The 24,277-nt window shown below is 40.1% G+C and overlaps 1 protein-coding gene across 1 annotated transcript in view; it reads right to left on the reverse strand.

Moving 5' to 3' along the window:
- LOC123762313 (uncharacterized) overlaps nucleotides 1–24,277 on the reverse strand; it is a 95,301-nt gene that overhangs the window by 11,716 nt on the left and 59,308 nt on the right. The window contains 7 exon segments of the mRNA XM_069325147.1: nucleotides 135–275; nucleotides 606–1,154; nucleotides 4,540–4,647; nucleotides 4,914–5,002; nucleotides 5,005–5,042; nucleotides 5,291–5,585; nucleotides 22,797–22,921. Coding sequence (XP_069181248.1) covers nucleotides 135–275; nucleotides 606–1,154; nucleotides 4,540–4,647; nucleotides 4,914–5,002; nucleotides 5,005–5,042; nucleotides 5,291–5,585; nucleotides 22,797–22,921 — 1,345 coding nt within the window.

Below are 24,277 nucleotides of genomic sequence, written 5' to 3' on the forward strand. Positions count from 1 at the left end.
TCGTTCAGTTACATTTATTCAGTAAATGACTAATTTCTTTAAAACAGACGAAACTAAGCATGCAGGGGAAACAACAAGAAGAGAAGGAACGTAAGAGATATAAACAAGTAGGAAGATTGAAAGGAATATATTACCTGGTTGTAATACTTCTTCCTGAGTACTCTTTCTCTGTTGAAATCTTCGGCCAGTACCCGGTTCTCATCAGCAAGCTTGGCGAAGCGTTCCTCCAGCACCACCTGCCGGGTGGTCAACTCCTCGCACTCCTGCACCAGACTCTGTCGTAGACAGAATGACAAGACACCTTAATTGTCTTGAAGAAAGATAATTAAAAGCGGGGTTTGCATTTTTGGTACATATTTTTAATTCGCTGTTTATATTCCTGCCTCTGACTAGGTATTTCAATGACTATTTCTATCTCATTCTTTCTCTGTTGTCTCTCTCCTTCGATCTCCCTCTCTCACCACTATGTATTACGTGTTACTATGTATCATGCGTCACTATGTGGTGGTGTCAGTATGCATCGCTAAAAGTGTACACATGTTCAGAACACGTGCTTGTCAGTCTTTTTAGTTCTCCACCATGTAATAATTTGTTTATTTACTCACCTTTTCCTTCAGTATTAGTTCATTGAGGCTTTCTTTTAACCTTTTATTCTCCTCGTTAAGAGTGTCAACGTCGAGTTTGAGCATGTTGTATTCCTCTTCCTTGCTCGTGAGGTATCTCTCAGCGGCCTCAAGCTTCTGGGATGTCAGCTCCAGGCGGTTCTCCATCTCCCTAATCGCTTTATCGTGCTGCTTGGAGCTCTCATTCTGAAGGTTCTTCACCTCGGTTTCCAAGTCTGCTATTCGTTTCTTGTATTCCTCTTCCTTGTTGTCGAACTCTGAACATAATTGTCTCAGTTTCTGTGTGTCATTTGTGACTTTATACGTAGCTTTCCTGAGAACTTTAACCACGTCTGGGTCGTCTGCATGTTTAAGTTTCCCGTTTTCGGGTTTTCCGTTTTGAAGTAACGTACTTTCTTTCAGACTGATGGAATCTTTACTTATCTGGTAGGTGGCGGCTGGGTCGTGGATCTTAGAGGTGACGTCAGATAGACGGGACTTGAGAGCAAAGTTTTGTATACTTAACTCATCTCTTGCTTTTTCCAACTGGATCTGTGAAAATATAAATAATAAATTAGGAAATGTGTGAGCATTAATCCAGAACGATTTGTTGGTAATAATTTAGGTGATCAATTATCTTTATCCCCCCCATGTGTTTGATGTGGGAATTATTAATTGGTAATAAAATATGCATGGGCTGGTTAATTTATCTTTCAGCTGTTCAGCTAGATTTTGTAATGAATAATTTATGGACAACAAATATCCGACCTCATCTCCTGCCTCACGACGCATAACCTTATCTCCTGTTACATGTTTCCCAACCTCATCGTAACCATCATTATCAGTAGACACTTTTCCTCCAACTCAATTCATCTCACTTTGGCTAATTCCACTCTCTTCTATAGGAAATTCACCTTAGCAAAAGCGTCGTATGGGCAGAAAATCATCCCATCGGTGACAGCGATAAATCAAGCTGCATCACTGTGGGATTGGTGGGTTTGGGCCTCCGGAACGAGCCATACGAGCTGCCAAGCACATCGCTGTCGACATAGACGTCTTTATCGTCAGTGTCACCCTCGTCAGCATCGTCATCCTCCATCCTACGCTTCTTCAACATCAGTGTCAACTACGTACATAGCATCGTCGTCTCATAACCCCCATAATCCTAAGTTGGATCCCCAATTAGAGTGACATGTTTGGACACGCTTCATTATATCTGATCTTTGGATAATATCTGTTTTCTAAGGAGTAAATAGGTATTTGAAAGTTAAGCGACTGTTGTGAGTGGCATTCTGTAGTAGTGTCAGTCGTCGGTAACGGGGATCTTCATAAGCCTAACAGGATTCCTGTCCCCGAAAATGGGAATCGAACCCAACTGTTATCACTAGCCATGATCTTTTGAATAATTCGTTGCTTGCTCTCTACGTCTTACCGAACATGGTCTAAAAATAACGTAAACTTAAGTTGGATGGATACTTATTAACACCAGGAGGCAGCAGTGTCCGTGCAGTATATGAAACCTGCAATGCACCCATCCACCTCCTACGACGGTCTATCCACACAGTTTACAACACATGTCATCCATCTATCAACCAATCCACCCGTCAACGAATCCACCTCCTGCAAAAGAGCTATTCACATTTTACAACAGATGCCATTCAACCAACCACCCGTCCACCAATCAACCCAGCCCCCTCCCGCCACACTAAACACTCTTAGACGCTGTTCTCCAGGCTGGGAGGCCTTCGTCGTGATCACCCAAATACGTGATCACTCGATATCGCTCCTGAACAAATGGCGACAGCTGACGAGCAGAAACATATGAAAAGATTAAATTGGGGGATGAACGAGGATGAAGAAATAAACAGAGCGAGAGAATGACCAACGGAAAATATAATCAAGAATAATGAATAAATATATATACAATGAAATTCAACTGATATATTTCTTTATTAACTGAATAATAATTTCCGTCCAAACGAGACAACACGGTAATTTTACAAAGATAATATGCATCAAACAGTTGATAAGTCTCGGCTCGACTTCCATGCAAAGTGAATCAAACCAGAAGGAATAAGGCTCTGTGGCCTAATATAAGACCACAAAACATGTCCCTACAGGATGAATCACTATTAGTCTGTCTCCTATCCTTTGACCAGAACACGAGCTTCACAAGTCACACTTAACTGCCCACTGTGTCGTCAGAACACGCAAGTCTCCCACACCGAATGAATGTTTTTAATTAGGAGTTAATGAGGAGTGAGCGATAATGTGAGGGTCTGAAATGAGAGAATAATATACACCTTGTATCGACAAACACCAACAGAAACGCATCTGTTATAATGAGGATGAATAGATCTGCTTTTCACTCATTGACACCTTCGGGAAAGAAACTTAGCATCTATATATATAAGTGTGTGTGTGTGTGTGTGTGTGTGTGTGTGTGTGTGTGTGTGTGTGTGTGTGTGTGTGTGTGTGTGTGTGTGTGTGTGTGTGTGTGTGTGTGTGTGTGTGTGTGTGTGTGTGTGTGTGTTTTAAAAAAGCTGCTTTATAACCTTGGCTGGGAGTGTCTGAAGCTAATAATCATGGTCCATGTAGATACACACGTTCTGGCGTGATCTTTATTTACGCCCGTCCGCCAGAGGTCTTGCAACCTTAACAAGAGTCAACATCAGACTCTGGCCAAGGTTTTGTTAGTTTTAACGTACACTTCCTAGTTCAATTTTTATCTGTTTTCACCCCATACACTTATGGTCTCTTGTTTGCTTTCTTTTTAACGTGCGCTTCCTTGTACTTTTTTTTTTACTTTTGTTTTACCATGCACTTCCTTGGTCGCTTGTTTCCTTTGGGCTTACAATAAGTGAATTCAACGTTTCAGTGAAATGATTAACGGATCGGAACCTAACTAAAAAGAGGCTCGTTTATTCTTGTTATTCAGAGGTATTATGTGTGTGTGTGTGTGTGAGAGAGAGAAAGAGAGAGAGAGAGAGAGAGAGAGAGAGAGAGAGAGAGAGAGAGAGAGAGAGAGAGAGAGAGAGAGAGAGAGAGAGAGAGAGAGAGAGAGAGAGAGAGAGAGAGAGAGAGACAGAGACAGAGAGAAAGAGAGAGAGACAGAGAGACAGAGAGAGAGAGAGAGAGAGAGAGAGAGAGAGAGCGCACAGGCAGGTAGGTAAGGAATGAGATTACGAAGCATAATGATTAGCGAATACGCAAAGAAGTCAGCCACGCTGCACATTGGAGTGTGAGAGGTGGGTGTCCTCACTTCACACAAAGGAGATGAGGATCCATGCAGCACACAGGGAGACAGGAAGCAATGCTTAGCACCAGAGAGATGAGGGTCCCTACAAACACTAGGTGAATGGGAAAACTGGGACACTCACTAGGGTGTTATTCTCTAGGGTGAGGCACACTAGAAGTGGGGTCGGATTAAGCAAGTGATAGGTGTAGCCCGCAACTCACCGGAACGACCTAGTTATAGCTAATATTTTTACCCCTTGTACACTGCTGTTACCTTCACAAACACAGACGTAGTGAGATGCAGATATTGCTGTGTGTGTACTTATTGTTTCTAATTGCTATTTGTAACTGCAGAATTGAAATATTAGCTCTTAGACCCTGCCTTTCTAGCCAATTTTGTTTTTTTTTCCTCTATTATGTCTACTACATATATTTCTCTCTAACACACGCACACACACACACTTATCCCCAGGAAGTAGCCCGTAGCAGCTGTCTAACTCCCAGGTACCTATTTGCTGCTAGGTGAACAGGTACATCAGGGTGAAGGAAATTCTGCCCATTTGTTTCTGCCTCTGACGGGGAACGAACCCGGCCCTTAGGACTACTCAGCCTCGAGGTGTGTGTGTGTGTGTGTGTGTGTGTGTGTGTGTGTGTGTGTGTGTGTGTGTGTGTGTGTGTGTGTGTGTGAACAAGCACCTACCAGGTTGTTATTGAGTCTGGTGATCTCCTTTGCGGCATCAAAGGGAACCTTATCCAGACGGTCTTTCTCCAGCTGAAGGACCCTCGTGCGCAGTTGGCTGATGGTCATCTTCGCGCAGCTGGTGAAGAATCAGGTGGAAATGTAATGAATCATTAGGCATCAGACACAACTCATGAAGATAAACATAATTCATTGAATATTAATACGAAACTAGAAAATATTTGTTTTGACCTTTACACATCCCCTAGTAAAGTCCTAGTCCCCTAGTATCCTAGTCCCCTAGTAGCACAAAGTGTCCCTCTTTTAGTGAGACCGCAACTGTTCTTTTCACTTTGTTAGAAAATAAGGGTTCCGTTTGCCCTCAGACAAGCCACATCATCGCTGTGGATTACCTTGAGCTCGTCGACGAGTCGATCTGAAGATGCGATGGAATTAAGTGACTCGAGGGAATTGAGGACCGTTCTTGTTCAATGTGCAGGCACTCCAGGTCACTGCCTACCGTCCTGAGGAAAAATCAGCAAGAGATGAGAGAAAGTAGAGTGGTAATAATTAATCTTCTGTTTGTATAGGTAATATTTCTGATAATATTTCAGTAATAGCAGAAGCAACATTGAATTTTTAATTATTGTATAATGATAATAGTGTTCATATTAACAATAAGGATAATGTATAAAAAACAATAATGAGATTAAGCATAAACACCATAACAGGAGCAACAGGTGACGCAAGCCGGGAGGGCAGGAAGCCCTACCTGACGCCGATGTCGTCGAGTTTGATGGCCCTCTCTGAAAGCTGCTGCTGGAGCGTCTGGTACTTCTCCTTCAGCTCATGCAAGGTCCGTCGCGTCTGGCGGTGGCTACAACGCTCAAGATGTAACAAAATCGCCGCATCTTCGGGTTTACTTCCAACCACTCTTCCGCCCCCGTCGTCTGCGTCGCCGTCAGGTGAAGGGCGGCCCTCGACCATGTCGGCGCCGTTCACCACCGTCTGGATGGCCTCCAAACTATCTGGCTCATGACCGCTCGTGCCTGAGTCATGGAACGTGTCTGGCGAAGACAATAGAATTACCGGAGTCATTAAAATGCTTAAAAACAGACGGACATGTCGTGGACGGTTTTCACAAGTGAAGAGTTTATTTATCGGATGAGATCAATCTCGTAGGGAATGACTGTGTTTGAGAAAAGGAATACATTTGGAACAAAATTAGGAATGCAAAATGGAACAAAACAAAATCTTTATAAGGAAGTTTTATCACACTTAAGTTTAGGGAAGGTAATAAAACCCTCGTAGAAGAGCATCTTCTGTAGGGCTGAGAGGAAAAAATACTGAAATGCAATTATTTTTCACGAGAAGAACAGTTAAGTTGCAAAATGTGAAACAAGTGATTTTATATATACAAGCAAATGTAATCGAAACTATTTGCTCAAATACATTGCTCATCTTGTCTCATCTGAGTTTTATATCCAGATATGTGGGTGAGACCGTGGGAAAGTAATGAGCTCAACGCTCACCTGAAGACAGGGTGGGGGGAGGATGTACAAATTGATTACCTAAAGTTAACAAATAAGCAGACACACACACACACACACACACACACACACACACACACACACACACACACACACACACACACACACACACACACACACACACACACAGGATAAACAGACCCTCCTGGCGGCTCTTACCCTCCTCCCAGACCTCTTCCTTGATGACTTGAAGGCTGCGACTCTCCTTGTCTCGGTGAATGTACAGAAAGTCGAACTCCAGTTCCATGGCTGCTAGTGAGGGGAGCCTGGATGGATGTATGGAGATTATCTACCTCAGTGTCAAGAGAACAGCGGACTGGACACTGGGTGGATGAGACATCTTAACGTTCATGACTCCTTTGTTCCGGAGCGGATAAACAATGGACCACAAAATTTTCATGACTTCACCCTCACTATTCGAACATTTTTTATTTGCTCTGATGCTCTCAACCCGACTGTTCGAACACGTTTTGGCTTGATTGCTTCACTTTCAATATTCGAACATTTATAAGTTTGGTGCCTTCAATATCACTTTTGGTGCTATTTTTAGTTAGCATTCCCTTTTTAATACCTGTGAACAATTTCAGGTTCAATGCCTTCAACTTCACTGATTCATTATGTTTAGTCTTGCTCTCTTCATTCTCACGGTCCGATCACTCTTTCTTATATTAAATACTCGATAACTCACAGTTTTTCATAATAGACTGAGCAGTCACAGATCCCATAGCTTTATTTTACAACATGCAGATGAGTATATATTGCATTTAAGGGAAATGTGAATCATTTTGTGATTCACAAGGGCTTCGAGGGTCACCGAGGAAATCTATTGCTAAGACACTCGTTTTCTCCGAATCGTTTCATGCAAGCAATTCTTATGTATGGGCTAATCATCTTTCCATTTATTCTTTCACTTTCCTTAATTTTATAATTAGTTTATTGTTCTCGGACGCTCTGTAACACCTAGAGAAATTATGTGAATTTGTTTTTAATTTTGGATACACATTTTGAAATATTTAGTGTGTCTCCCTATTGATACAAGTAGGGTCATAGCTGAAGTTCTATACCTTGCGAGAATTATCATAATTTATGAATCACTAATTATTGAAATGAGTAAATGAAAAGAATTTATGCATTCATTTGCATTATCAGTTGACCATGAGGGTCAGTTACGTCTAGTTAACAATTTGTTTTGATGCATTAACAACAGGATGTCTGTCTCGGACTATTCGGATCCGTCTGAGTCAATAGGATTAACTGAAGTTATACTCAGCTGCACGTGACTCCATAATGACTGTACGAGGGCTTCTCCAGCCTTGAAATTCCAATATTTTTTCATTAATATCCAAATAATTAGTAAAAAATAGAATGAACAATATATTACTTTTATATATAATTCTACAAACTCCTGTTTACTCCTATATATGCTCCTGGATTTCCGTGTGACACTAATAGGGTGATTAAACTCCCCCCAGAACAACCACAGTTTCCTGCATCTAAGCATAAACCAGATTCCAGGAAGCAACTCCAGGTATCAGTAAAGCCACAAGGGGTGATGTCATATGGGCGTGGTTGCACCTGATCCGTAATAGTGTGTTAGTCTGATTTGCTGTCATATGCACCATAATGGTGATAAGGAAGGATAAAGAGGGAAATAGGAGCTGAAAGGAAGACTGTAACTGAGAAAGTGAGTAAGCGAGCAAATGACTGAGGGAGTGAATGAGTGAATGAGAGAGTAGGAGAGTAAGTAAGAGAGCGGGAGAGAAAATGCGTGTATAAGTAAGGGAGTGATGAAGGGGAAAAAAATAGAGATACGAGTTAAAACGATTAATTCTTCCCAGCATCGAGAACATTATAAACAAAAACATTTGCTCGGTTTCCCGTGTCTGCGGAACACGGGACCAAATGTGTTTGTGTGAGTGTGAGGGTGTGTGTGTGTGTGTGTGTGTGTGTGTAATTACCTAAGTGTAATTACCTAAGTGTAGCTACAGGATGAGAGCTATGCTCGTGGTGTCCCGTCTTCCCAACACTCTTTGTCATATAACGCTTTGAAACTACTGAGGGTCTTGGCCTCCACCACTTTCTCACCTAACTTGTTCCAACCGTCTTCCACTCTGTTTTCGAAAGTGAATTTTCTTATATTTCTTCGGTGTGTGTGTGTGTGTGTGTGTGTGTGTGTGTGTGTGTGTGTGTGTGTGTGTGTGTGTGTGTGTGTGTGTGTGTTTTGAACACCGTAACATACTAAGAGTTCTTCCCTACATTTTATCGACTCATTTGCATTTCCAGCTTCCACTTATATCCTCTTGTCTTACTGTCTCTCAGCTTAAAAGGCGTGTGCTAGTGTGGAGAGAGTGGCACCACTGCCACCAGCAGCACGAGGAAGGGAGTAGGGAAGGCACCACTTGATAGGGAATTACAGCAACAGACGATGCGAAAAGATAAAATTACCTTGCGTACAAGGAAGCAAAAGAGGACGAAGGTCGCCACTATACCCTGACTTAAAACATTAATTGTTGTTTTTTGTCTTTAGAATAAAATATTAATATTCTTATTCTGAATACGTTGTCACTTCCGCGCTGAAACACGCTTGTGAAGTTATTTTAGCGTTCATAGCATTTATCTGGAGATGAGGTAATATATAATAGTTTAATGTATGCATTTATTTGTTCAACTGAATGACTAAATGAAAATGTATATATATCTGGACATATATATGTGTGACAATGTCAGACCACGGAGGGAAAATGAAACAGGAATTTCCTTAAGTACTTTCGTATATTAATACATCTTCAGAAGGAGTCTAAAGATGTATTAATATACTCCTTCCACTTCACTATGCTCCATCCATACTCCACTCCTTCTGAAGATGTATTAATATACGAAAGTATTTAAGGAAATTCCTGTTTCATTTTTCCTCTGTGGTCTGACATTGTCACATTTTTAATCACGTGTTTGTTTTCGTGATATACACACATATATATGTGTTTGTATGCGCTTGTCCACGTATATGAGTCTCTCCATATCTGACTATTTCTCAAATCTTGATGATTACTGGGGAAGACGAAGCCCGTGAGGCGTGTCGAATGAACCCAAAGGACCTTCTGATAGCCTGCACACTCGACCGATAGCTCAGTCATCGAGCCGAACACAAAAACAGTGTGGCATGCAATAGAGAGATCCGTTGCCTTTTCACTTCACAATGGGAATGTCACATTAGTAAATACCCAAGACCTTCAAGCAGGGAAAGAGGTCTTTCAGGCACCAGGTTTGGACCATGAGCTGATGGACACGGTAGATGGAAATGTACAAATTTATCAATTTTCACTAATTGACAGATATTCTCTAATGAGTAGTCTTTCTCTACTTAATAAATACCTACTAGAGTAATTGGCAGAGTTTCATAAAATTATGAGATTTTAGCAAATATTTACTAATTGGTAGATATACAAGGCATACGAATGAAATCTTCATTACTTCGATTCACAATATGTTGGATTTACGAACACGAACAAGGGGACACAGTCGGAAACTTAGTACCCACGTGAGCCACAGAAAAATTAGAAAGAATTTGTTCAGTGTCAGAGTAGTAAACAGATGTAATGCATTAAGCAGTGATGTGGTGGAGTCTGACTCCATACACAGTTTCAAATATAGATTTGAGAGCCCGAAAGGCTCCAGAATCTGTAAATCAGTTGATTGACAGTCGAGAGGCAGGACCACAGAGTCAAACCTCAACCCCCACAAGCACAACTAGGTGAGTACAACTACGTGAGTACAAACTGTTTAGCACTGGTGGTACGCGAACAAGGAGACACAGGCGAATCTTAGTATTCAAATGAGCCACAGGGATGTTAGAAAAAACTTTTTCAGTATCAGAGTAGTTAACAGATTGAATGTATTAGGCAGAGAAGTGGTGGAGGCAGACTTCATACACAGTTTCATATGTAGATATGACAGAGCCTAGAAGGTTCAGGAATCTGTACACCAGTTGACTGACAGTTGCGAGACGGGACCAAAGAGCCAACGCTCTTTGCAAGCAAGCACAACTAGGTGAGTAAAACTTGGTGAGTACACACACGCAGCGTGTCATCTGAACTTCTCGTAGCTATCTAAGCCAAGTAGCCCAATACTCAGCAAACTACCTGGACAATTTTATATGAAAAAACCTAGTACAAAATAAGAAAAGAGAAATAATGCCTTAGCATAGTGTAGACGATTGGACTCATCATGAGAGTGACTGGAACGTTGTCAAGCCAGGGCGACACCGTCTCTTTCTTGAAAGCTATAACGCATATTTTATGCTTCATTTCTTTGCACGCGTCGTTTGGTTTGAACCTAAGCTACGTCAGATTCACGAAGCTGTCTTACTTTATATCTGCATTGTCAGCTCATCCTCATAAACACTGATCAAGTGCTCGTTAACCTAGAAGTCACCCTCCTGTTTAGGCTCACAGCTGATAGTATTCGCTGAATACTATCAGCTGTGTTCGACCAATACCTGTGTTCGATTCGTATCTCTCAAAATGCTTCAGCAATGCACAACAAAAGCAAATAATTGCCAACAGAACTAAATCTGTTAAACCTACCTAAGTCTTAACTATACATAAATAGTAATATATAATAATATTAAATTCTATATTATAAAATATTGTTTTCGTTAACACAATACAATAAATTGATAAATGAGTCTTCAGAAAAGGACAAAGCTGAGCAAAGCATAGAATGAGGCCAGGTTGGAGACGGTATCAGCTTGAATAAGCATAGCTTGATGAACTAGAGACGACTTAAGCTAGGACGAGCATAGCATGAGGATTGGTCAGCATTCTCACCTCCTTTTGACTTGTCTAATTATCCAAGGGGTAAATTGGTTCAGGGTCCAACTGGCTGTTGATCCAGGGTACAACAGGCACTAGGATCCTGGGCCAATTCATTTAGAGCAACACTAGAACTAGAATAGAGGGAACTGTGATACAAAGACGTGGTGAAGACTAAGAGAATAATCAGGATAAATAAACAGAGATATATTATTTTGACCGAGTAACAATGGCGCAACAGATGAAAGGTAGAAATTAAATACTCGGATGAGCCGTAGGGGGATATAAGCCACAATTCCTTCAGTAAAAGAGCCATTCAAGTGAAATATACACCAATTTCTCGGTGTAAATACACTGAGAATTTACTTTATTCCTGGACTATGTTCAGGACTAAAGTATACTTGCTGTTTGGTCATTAACATACCCTCACGGCCTTATTAAACCTCGTGCTGGTGATAGACATGAAGCCCAACGTTAAACGAAGCTTAGGGAAAGTGAGTAAAGTACGGTTAAGAGAGGGATGGTATGGGCAGTTAAATTTCACGTGGAAGAGAATATATGATATAACAAAAGGAAGGTTGGGTTGTCCCATCACATAACACAGTTAAAGATGGGACCCGTGAGCTGCAGCTTGTTCATGCAGACTCATCTCAAACACACACACACACACACACACACACACGAGTACACACAAACAAACACACACACACGGGACCAAAGAGCCAAAGCTCAACCCCCGCAAGCACAATTAGGTGAGTACACGCACATACACATACACACACACACACACACACACACACACACACACACACACACACACACACACACACACACACACACACACACACACACACACACACACACACACACACACATAGTCCACCTGTCCCCCTACCCCTCAGACATGAATAACCCTGCTAGTAACTGTACTAATGATAGCCTTCTCGCTGCTCCCCCTGAGAATCGCATCACTGGAGCGTGAACCGGAGACCTACGCCAGCGTCGCCTCCGGCAGAACGCGTACAAGGTAACGAGGTAAACATCACGCATTACGCAGTCCTTCCTCGCTCAGTAGCGGGGAACATATACAAAAAAATGTTCAGGGCTTTTGCAGAGTTTTAAGCAGCTTTTAAACTTATTTCACCGTTCTTCACTATTTACACTAATGTGCTTTACTCAATCATTAGAAAACGCTAAAGCATGTGAAAGCTTTATGCTTATTTTAATAACGTTTCAATCATAGGTGCAAGTTAATCTTTGATGCTCTCGTAAAAACATTATTTTATTCGACAAATCCGTCTGGGAGATCTTTTAAAAGCGGCCTTGCATCGACGATTTGAAAATATGTGGGAAGTTCTTGAAGAAAATTAATCAACAATAAACATGAATATTAAATGGTCAATTGTTGCTCTACACCGTGAAATGTTTTGTTCCAAATATATATACGTAAATGGAAACATACATGAAGACTCATGAACATGTAGGCACACAAACAGTTGTACATAAAGTCAAACGAACTCACGTACATATTCACACACACAAACACACGTACATATACACACACACGAACACTCGTACATAGACACACACACGAAGACGTACACGCTTTCACTCCCGCGCACACGTGCTTCACCCACAGCTACGCTCTCATTATATTATACACACACCTGCCCCGCTACACTACACACACCTGCACCACTTCAATACCCCACACCTACCCCGGTACACTACCCACATATACACAACTGCAATCCCACATCTGATCCTCTAAACTACCCACACCTGCACCACTGTAATACGACAACAAAGTGTGTTTACTATGTGTGCCTGCAAGACTGAGCTATTAGCTCTTCGATCCCACCTTTCTAACCGTCGGTTACCTAACGTACTGACTACCAACCTATTTTTCTTCTGCCATGTCTACTACATATATTTTTATCATGTACCCTCCTATTTCTACTCACCTATTTGTGCTTGCAGGGATTGAGCTCTGGCTCTTTGGTCCCGCCTCTCAACTGTCAATCTACTGGTGTACAGGTTCCTGAGCCTACTAGGCTCTATCAAGTCTATACTTGAAACTGAGTATGGAATCAGCCTCCACCACGTCACTTACTAATGCATTCCATTTGTCAACCACTCTTACACTAAAAAAGTTCTTTTTAATATCTCTGTGTCCCCTAGTGCGTGTGCCATGTGTGTGTGTGTGTGTGTGTGTGTGTGTGTGTGTGTGTGTGTGTGTGTGTGTGTGTGTGTGTGTGTGTGTGTGTGTGTGTGTGTGTGTGTGTGTGTGTGTGTGAGTGTGTGTGTGTGTGTGTGTGTGTGTGTGTGGGTGTGTGTGTGTGTGTGTGTGTGTGTGTGTGTGTGTGTGTGTGTGTGTGTGTGTGTGAGTGTGTGTTTCCAGTTCAGGTAGACAAGATCCATTTTCATTATGACCAGAGCGTTATGCATTTTGTCACATCTCTGTGTAATATACACATCACATCGTACAAAACAAATACTCTGAACAAAATAAATGATTGGATATTGGCTGCAATAATTACTAATTAAGTTAGACCTAGTTTTATGTGGCAGAATTTAGAATGATCTCCTTATTACATAATCGCTCCCAAAATTTGGTATCGACTGTCCTTTTGGAATAGTATTTCTACAATTAGACTCTATCGTATTTCTTCCATAGTCACAGTTTTTTTATAATAATGGTGGGACTCTCTCTCTCTCTCTCTCTCTCTCTCTCTCTCTCTCTCTCTCTCTCTCTCTCTCTCTCTCTCTCTCTCTCTCTCTCTCTCTCTCTCTCTCTCTCTCTCTCTCTCTCTCTCTCTCTCTCTCTCTCTCTCTCTCTCTCTCTCTCTCTCTCTCTCTCTCTCTCTCTCTCTCTCTCTCTCTCTCTCTCTCTCTCTCTCTCTCTCTCTCTCGGGAGAATCCTCCCATAAATTTTTCTAATAAATTTTATTGTATATGTTAAGATTTGCTTGTAATATCTGGAAGATGTTTTATGTTCAATAATGTGGGGTCTTAAAGTCCCTTCCTGTCTCTCTATATCTCACTAAGTTGCAAAGTAAAGTAATTATCAGGAGAAACGCTCAGTGTTGACTCAATTATTTTACTGACATTGAGCCATTTTTTTTTTGTTTCTTTTGTTTTTAGATTTGGCTACTCAGAATGAAATGTCCATGTAGCACGGGCTATAGTAAGCCCGTAATAGAGGCAATATTCACCACTAGTTTTATGTTTCAGCCTCTGGGAACGTTAAAACAACGTTTACCACAACATTTGTACTAACGGAATCAACACTTGAGTTTAACTCCTCCCGTTACTGAAATTTATGTCCCGTACATTGCGTATAAAATCTTGTAATTATTTAAGTGTGAGTCTGAGAAAACGCCCTTTAAAAGGGGGATAGTACACTATTTAACAACTTGGGTAACTTAGAGAAAAAGAACCTCTGCTCGAAATAATGGGGCGTTAAGGGATATTAACCTTAAGGGTTTTAGGTAGCTCATTAATGTACTGTAGACTGAGGTTGTTGACTTTTTAATGATTTAGTTGTTGATTCCATTCCTTGTCTTTACCAATGTTTCTGACTTGATTTATTGAAATCTGAAGCAAAAGACGCTAGCATTTCTATATTCAGTTGTTCGTAATTTTTTGTATCTGGAATTAAATTGTCTCTATGCACTCTTATCCCTCACCCTCCTTGGTCTCTCACCCCTATTTCTCTCACTCACCCATCCTCTTTCTCTCACCTTCATCATTCTTTTTCTCTCACAGTATCTTCCTTTTTACCTCACCTCTACTCCAACCTTTTCCAGTTAACTAACCTTGCTTACCTCTGTTCGTCTTTCTCTCATAAACAATCACCCATGACACCACGTTCGTAATTATCAAGAGAAGCTTTACGATCGGCTAGCCATACTCCACACCCACGAACGATTTCTCTTAAAATTAACCACAAACCACAGCCGACTTGTGAAACATGCAACAAGCCTACTTCGGTTGAGCTATTAAGAATTTACAGAGATTTTAACAGTCTTGGCTTACATGTATTTCCATTACAGCACAACGTTTATCTCGTCATTACCTGACTCTGCAGTTACCGTTACTCTTTACCTGCTTACTAACTCACTAATTACAGCTTATCACTCACGCACTCTTCTCATGGACGGTGAGTCACCATAATTTACACCAAAAAGCAGGAAAATAAAATGAGAGAGAGAGAGAGAGTGAGAGAGAGGGAGAGAGAGAGAGGGGGAAAGAGACAGAGACAGAGAGAGAGAGAGAGAGAGAGACAGAGAGAGAGAGAGAGAGAGAGAGAGAGAGAGAGAGAGAGAGAGAGAGAGAGAGAGAGAGAGAGAGAGAGAGAGAGAGAGAGAGAGAGAGAGAGAGAGAGAGAGAGAGAGAGAGAGAGAGAGAGAGAGAGAGAGAGAGAGAGAGAGAGAGAGAGAGACAGACAGACAGACAGACAGACAGACAGACAGACAGACAGACAGACAGACAGACAGACAGACAGACAGACAGACAGACAGACAGACAGAGACAGACAGACAGACAGAGACAGAGAGTTAATATGAAACAAACTAATAATAAAAACAAATATCAAAATAAGAAACAAAATATTATAACATAAAGTAACAGCAATACATGAAACAATATCATAATTTGAAACAAATTATTCTACACTTAAACAATATCCGAAAATGAAACCTTATTTGAGCACGGAACTGCAGCAAACTATACAAATTCAATTTCGCTATTTGGTTTAAGAACAGCGAAAATAAATATTATGAAATACATTGTGGGGAAAGTGACAATTGGTCGTGGCTGTTAACCACACGTTTCTTCCCTGACACCAGGGTGAAGTCACTGTGACATCGAATTAAATTATACACATTGTTCTTCCAATGACTTTGAACACACTTAGAGTTTTGGAATCTTACAGGTTGCAATATGTTACTTAGATCTTTAAGTAGTATGTTACTTTACTTTCCAAGCAAATGTAATACTGATTTAACGAGAGTTTATCATGATGGAAGGCAGAGTAAATGTTGTGGGGTTAATTCAAGTTTTAAAGTTTACAATGGTACAGAAATAATATTGCAATTCTTCCCTTTGAACAAGTCCTTATGGATTTGTTACCTTTAGGCAATCTTATTGTAACAGTATAAATTGTTCCTTTAGTTCTAGCATTTGAACAACTAAATATTAAAAACAGTATTTTGAAAGTTGAGACGAAATTTGATTTAAGAAACTATCCATTTATTTAAGAAACAATCCATTGTGATATTTTCATTTAATTTTATTTATATATTATAGACTTCTTACAATCTTGTATAGCCACTAGTACGCATAGCGTTTCGGGCAGGTCCTTAATCCTAGTTTTCCCCGAATACGACCCCTCAAGTCATTTAACAACCAGGTACCCATTCACTGTTGAGTGAACAGAGGCTACAGTTAAGGATTGGCGCTCAGTCAATCCTCCCCAGCAAGGATAAGAACCCAGGCCAAAGCACTCGTGAAGCGCCAGACGAGTGCTTTACCACTGCGCCACACCATATAAATTGATCACAGAATGAAACACGCTATTACATATTGAAAGAAACAATCACAAAACGTAACAAGTTAATAGAATACCAAAGAAACAATCAAATAAGTTGACATTGTCCAAGTTGAGAGGCGGGACCAAAGAGCCAGAGCTCAACCCCAGCAAGCACAACTAGGTGAGTACAACTATGTGAGTAATGTTACACGCAATGATCATATAAAACAAATTTAAAGAATATAAGACTAACAGTCAAAATAAATAACAAAAATCATAACAACAAACTATCCATGAGCTAATTTATCCTCAGGAAGAAAGTTGAGAACAGAAAGATAAGAAAGTTTGGAAAAGTCAAAGTTTTCCAGCTCAAAAACTGGAACACACGTAATTTACTCATTAATCGCAGCTGAGAAAGCTATAGCGAAAAATTATAAAATAAGAGTCTTTCAACATAACATTTAATAGTTGAATAATTAGAAAAAAGTAGAGACGATATAATATTCTATCGAATAAAATACCTAAATAATCGTAATGATCCAATTAGCAAACAACCAAATAAAAAAATACGTTACTACTAGTAATTAAGAGAATGTTCAACAGTCCAAATTACCAATTTTGATCCCAAAAATTATCCATTCGATTATCGAATCAAATAATGAGTGAGTTGAGAAATAAATTGTCGATGAAGGAGGAGGCCATCACCTCCTTCCTCATCAAGTTATCGGTGAAGACATCTCTGGACACCACACGGATGGTACGGATCAAGAATCCTACGGGACGAGATAGGTTGGAAGAGAGATTGTGTGGATTGTCTATGTGGGTACTCATCTAATTATATTCATTTAATTGTGCGAAGCCGGACCTAACGTTGACTGCTCTTATGTAGAGAGCAGTCTTTTCAGCTGTCGGTCATGTAATTGAATAAAATCTGATACACTTGATTTCTATCTGTGAGTGTGAGAGAGAGAGAGATAGAAAGAGAGAGTGTGTGTGTGTGTCTGTCTCTCATCTACCTAATGTGCTGGGAATATTATACATAATAACCTGCCATGGACGTTCCACACACACACACACACCCCTACGGATGTCTGTGTGAGTGTGGAACGTGAGAATTTATTTCACGGGATCTGGTTAAAAAGTGAGAATATTTTCACTGTGAGTGACAAAGCTATAATTAGAGAATTCAGCCACTAAGAGGATATATTTTCTTTAGTTAGGTTCTTATTATTGTAGAAGTTGAAATTCCAACTGCAGTAACCTGATCAACCGAGCTGTGATTCATACGTCAAACTGTGAGCAGCGGCGTCTGACAGCCAGGTTGACCAAACTAGGCCTCAGACCAAGAGGCCTGGTCAGAGGCCGGGCTGTAACGACATTGAATTCTTCAATCAAAACTAGGCAGACAAGGTAGATAGATCCTTTACAAATTTGATTTACCATTTAACAATAATGTATATTATGACTATTATTGACACTATGTATATATCATTATAACTAATAATTTTCAATATTAATGGGAAAATCCACTAGGGCTCTGAGGTGGCGAGAACCTACGACCTTGGCATTATTACGGCTGGCAATGGCATTGCCAGCCATTGCCTTAATAGTGATTAAGCCGTTCATTATAAGTGATAATGAATTATTACTACTATTAATGGTTTCACGATTATTATTATTATTACAAAGATTATTTCTCATTAGCTTGCACAACTTGCGCTGCAGACATTTACTACTAATATCACCATCACTTTATTCATGAGATAATTTCCAAGAACTTCCAAGAATTCCCAAGTATATCATTTTTGTCATTAAGATAATTCCCAAGACTATCCTGTTCCCAATAATTAAGGCATCAACGATGGGTTTCCCTGGAGTTATCCTGCTGAAGACACTACAGCAGGTAAACCAAACCACTCAGCACTCAAGGCTCCTTTTATTGCCAAACAGTTATTATTGTATTCAAATTATAACACTGCCATCCAAGGTTTCTCCACTGACAGTTTCCTACATTATTTTCAGTATAGCATAAAAAAGGTTACAACCTCTATTCTGCTTGACTCTTCGTTTGTTTTCTATTTTAATACGAATATTGGTTTAGGTAAAAAAGACATATAATGTATAAATTTTTTTACAAGACCTTAATTTGTCTAAGAACTGAAGGCATAATTTTCGATCCTTGTCACATTTCACATATGTTGCTCACTCATAAAGTGATTAAGTCCACACTATAAGCATATGCCAGTGACAGCTTAAGGAATGAGAGAATCGGTACACACGTCCATACACCACGGAAGGCAAAGACACACTGAGTCCCACCTGAGAGTCACCACCCAACCGAAACGTTTGAGACTGACTGAGATACCAACTATGAAAAAGATCGCAATTTTTATAGCTTTATAAATGGTATTTTTTTCTTTTCATGCTTTGCTGAAGGTGAGATGAATTTACAACATTAGTTATAAAACACGTTTCGGGGCATTATAATTCTCCGTGTCTTTATTTACACGCAATCTCATTAGAGAGAAGCACTCGCACCTGACAACAGGGAAACGTTTCCTGTTTTATAGAAAATAATAATTTCTGTTTAAGCCAGAAAAGGGATCGAAAGAAATTTTCCTTCGTGTTAGGTAAGTGAGATGGCGAGGGAGTCTCTTGTGTGAATCTTAGTCAATAACGATCCCTTCCCCTGTTGTTATTTGCATGATATAATTTTATTTTGTTGCGACTTCATAAGATTTCAAGACGGGCCGAAACATCATTACTATATTATTTTCTTGTGCACTATCTCCGCTCCTGGCGGGTCCCTCTTTTCCTGAAGACCGACCATCCTTCTTGAAGCTACGTCTTCACCCGTCTGCATCTCCCATTCCATACACTCGCACTTAACTAGTGCTACGAGCTTGAATTTACAAACCAAAATATGCTTCGATCCGCACGGAGCAGCAGCCTCCAGAACTGAGCATTTCCGCTTGGTCACCCGCCAGGACCACCAACCCCAGAAGGCAGGAAGTAATGACGTCACACAATGCAACCACCAGTTGCTCCTCCACTATCCCATCCCCATCCCACTCCTTATATTCCCCCCCTTCCTCTTCCTGCTACTTATTTTCAGCCCCTTTCTTTCCTCTTCATACCCCTACCCTCTCCTCCCCTTTCGCGGCCAATTATCAACAGAGGACAACAAACGCAATACTTGGAGTAAATTTGGAGTTCTAATCTCGCACAGATGTGCATATACAGCAAAGTTGATCAAAGTTAAACTGCACATGGAATTTCATACTGCAAAAGGAAGGTGTCTATAGCTTATGCAGACGCTGTCACAAAGTCTGTTGTTTACAAATCCGACATTTCCTTTAGCCTCCCTCCCAAGCCACTGGTGACTAGGAGGGGTCGCGAGGCGTGACACACAGTACAGTCAAGATGTCAGCAACCTTGGACTACACACAGTGAGCGAGGGAGTGAGCCACCAACTGGGATTTCTTGGAATCTGGAATTCGCTACACTACCAGGATGTGACTCACGGGTGTCATGATTCTTTTCTCATTATGGATTCAGTTAACTTTGTGTAGACCTTATTCTCCTTTCCAGCGTCTTATCACAGCACAAAAGGTTCCGAAGACTTTTTTTTTGCCCTAGAACCATTCATATAATTGCATATAAATATAAAGGAAGCGGAAGAATTTATGCCTGATCGCTATCGTGTTCCTCAGTATGTCATCAGAGGCTTACTGTGAAATATTAAATAAAGAAGATTCATGTATATTGGGTTATCCAACTCCAATATATGAATTTGGATAGCATAAGAATGGCATTTAGAAACCAATATAACGAATCATTCTGCACATTTTCCAACTTAAGTGAGACTAATCTTAGATTTTGCAGTTTGTGCATAAATCCAAAATCTTCTAATGCTTAAAAATACATTTGAAAAATACATAATTTTTTTTTTTTTACCATGAGTCTTATTACAGATAAAAGAGACAAGTTGCGAGAAAAAGCTCAAAGAGTTGAACCCGACATCAATGATAACGAAGACATAGTCAGAACATAAAAGATTCTAAGTGCTACAAACAAAGTCGACAAACAAGGTATTTCAACCGACAGAAAACAGAACGAGATGACAAGGGTAGACATTAAAAAAATAAAAGACGCCTGAGTGGGGTAAAGAAGTTTTACATTAATGCATGAAAGGTAAATAAGTTACATGAACTAGAAGTGGAAATTGTGAAGACAATCTCCCTCCACAATTCAACAAGAAGAGGTGACAAAGCATTAAAAAAAGAGTAGTTTCACCTTACTACTGATAGAAAGAAGGCGGGGCCCCTGAGCTACATCTCTCTCTCCACGCAATATGAAGGAGCATTAATGAATATGTATACCATTGGCGTGGCTCTATACTTGATGTACGCGACCCCTCTGTGAGTCATGTTAAGTAGTGTTAGATCTGGCCAGTAACCGGATTAGTGACCGAGTGTGTAAATCGTGTAAATCCTCACCATTAATTAGGAGACCCTCCTGATAATACATAAACGGGCACTCTCCCTCCGACTATAACCTATTTCTTTTCCGTGATATGTAAGGGATTTGGAGAATCTTCCTATGGATGCTCGAAACGATGTACCTACTTTGTGACACCTGTAATATAAACCTTTATATACCATATATACCATATATATAAAATATTCTTATTATTCTTATTATTATTATTATTATTATTATTATTATCATCATCATCATTAGTATTATTATTGGCGGAAGATCACAAGACGAAAACAAAATATAATTTGAGATTTAAACATTCTTAACTCGTAGCTAAAAGAATCTTGGGCTTCATTGCCTGAGCCTTTTATGTGCCTCTGTAGCCTGCTTCACTACAGCCCATAGGATGGGCATTGGGTGCATAATAAGTGAACTAACTTAAACTTTGCTTTACACGAAGGTAAAACTCTTTAGTTGTTACATTTGAACATTAGAATGACCTTATGTTTATATCAGGAAGATTGCGTTGGCCAAATGACCTAATATAGGTTCCTGGCCATACTGCCCAACAACGTAGGAGGTAAATATTAAACGCAAATAACGAACGAATTAATCGAATTATTAATTAAAACGCAGTAATTGCATTGTTCCTGCCATAGAGTGGGAGCTTCCAGACACCGAAATTAAACCTCAATCACCCTTCCTAGGGTACTAAGTATTATTCGTTAATTTAAATTGGTTGCAATCCTCAGTCAAGCAAAATATATGGATCTTACCTGTCTACATCTGTCCGAAGCATATTCAAAGGTTCTATAATACAGTACCACACATAAGAAGCCTGAAAGTGGTAAACGACGCCGGAGAACGGGAATTTGACCATCATTCCGCTCAGCAACCCATGACACCACTAACGTGTTCCGCTCCTTGCAACAAAATTTAGCAGTACCTGAGTGACTGCAGCAACCCCAACAACCTCTTCTGACTCACATACGAGGGTACCGGTTTCGATTCCAGGGCTAAAACAGAGAGGGTTTGCCTTTTGCCTATTGCCTCTGTGCACCTGACAGTAAATTGGTGCCCAGGAGTTAAGCAGCTGTTGTGGGCTGCACATTAGAGAAGGTCAGTAGTTAACGTAGAGGGGACCTCGATAATCCTATGTGCAGGTTTCCTGTTCTATCTCTCCTCTTACCTAATACGTCGCAATTTATAACGGCATCAACCAATCCGTTAAAAATGCCTCGTGTTCATAACAATTGAAGCACCATAATATAAATAATAATAATAATAAATAAATAAATGTTTATTTAGGTAAGGTACATACATACAAGAGATACATACATACATATCGACGTTTCCTATGCATTGGCCTTGATAGATTAAGGGGGTTGCTTGGGTTTGAATGTTTCTAGATAGGCAAAACAGCACATCTTTCTTTATTACCCTGCTTGCAACAAAATATTTCTCTCCTCAAAATAAAAGACGTGCTATCTCAAAAGTCTCAATATTTTGCATAGTATACGTTGAAATTTCATTTTCTTTATTACGAAAAAATAGATTTCAAAGAAAACGAAACCCTGGACGTTAGACCATACACTTCTTTAAAACTGAAACTATTTGCATCTCCTCTTTACAATAGTACTCAGTAAAACAAACTAAAATATTTTTACATTAGATTAAAAGAAAATGTAACAAAACTTTAACTACTGTCATGGTTAAGCTCATAACAGTGGGTATTCTGCCCCCATTTAAGCAAAAATAGAACATCCCAAGGACACCAGATTCTGAACAAATACCCCTCACCAGACTCTCTACGACAAGCTCAAGATCCACACTCATGTTTGGTGGACAAAGGAAAAAGTTACCAAACCAGAAGCTAAAATCATGCTCGTCCGGTCTACTTACCATTGAATTCCTTGGGCAGGTTGTTCTGGACAGCGGAGAGGACTTCAATCTGCGTCTCCAGCGAGGTCAACATGCAGTCTAGGTTGGCCACCTGCTCGTACAGAGACTTGATGCTCTCAGGACGGCTGTCAACACGAAAAACATCAAGATGTTAAAAAATAATCCATAAACAACATGTTCAACAACTTCATACTTAGAATTATTACCCACTTTACTGAGAAAAAGATACAATGCTGACCGGAAATTTGAGGGTAAATTTATGTGGGAAAATAAGCACACATTTATTTAGCAATAATGGGACACATTTAAAATTAATATTAAGGATTTCAGTCTCATTATATAAGTGGGCTCTTTCGTGTTTCCCGAATATCCCATTTTTTATGTAAGTGATTATGTTTACAAACAGGATCAGAGCTCAGCAGCAGTCAACAGCAACGATCTCTATGAATTCTATATAAGAGACGGAGACGATAACATCTATTGTTTCTGTAGCATAGATTTGTGAACAGAATGTGATCTCATTTTAAATTTGTTGTTTTAATTTAAGTCTTAATGCATCTGAAATTGTTTATTATACGACCAAGATAAAAGATAATTTGGAATATATATAACAACCTAAAAAAAATTTCCTCCCAGGAACAATTTATATAACAAATCGCTCATGAACTGTCTGTTGCGATTACTTGTTAATATTATGTTTAGTTTTGGTTCGCCACTGGTTTTTTTAGCATTACTGGTTGGGCAACGTTTTTGTGACTAAAAACAAATACCATATATATAAATGTGTGAGTGCGAGAGGGCCATAACACGCATTGCTATAGAAGTAAACACCAGCATATCACCCCACGCTATAGGGGGAAACATCAGCATACCTCACTACGCTATAGAGAGAAACACCAACATACCACCACATGATATAGAGAAAAACGCCCATCATACCACTCCATGATATAGAAAGAAACATCAACATACCACCTCATGATATAGAGAGAAACACCAACATACCACCCTATGATATAGCAAGAAACACCAACATACCACCCCATGATATAGAGAGAAACACCAACATACTACCCTATGATATAGCAAGAAACCCCAACATACCACCCCATGATATAGAGAGAAACACCAACATACCACCACACGATATAGAGAGAAACACCAACATACCACCACATGATATAGAGAGAAACACCAACATACGACACAGTTTTATAGCTTTGAAACAGTCTTCCGCTCGTCAAGTTCTCGATAGCGTTTCACGGCGTTAGCCCGGAGAAAGACCTTTATTTCCCCGGCATGGTTAACCTACATAACTCAAGGGGAAACGGTGAAGGCACACCGCTTCAGTTCACATCATAAGCACTTGTGCTGAGCCCCACATCCTCCCACACTAGTCCCGGCACATGCGCGCCAGTTGGTAAAATTACGCATATGATGATCGAAAAGCAGTTAATTGGGCTTGTTCTATGGAAACTATC

This window comes from Procambarus clarkii, chromosome 2 (genome assembly GCF_040958095.1).
Source record: "Procambarus clarkii isolate CNS0578487 chromosome 2, FALCON_Pclarkii_2.0, whole genome shotgun sequence".
In the NCBI taxonomy this organism is placed as follows: Eukaryota; Metazoa; Arthropoda; class Malacostraca; order Decapoda; family Cambaridae; genus Procambarus; species Procambarus clarkii.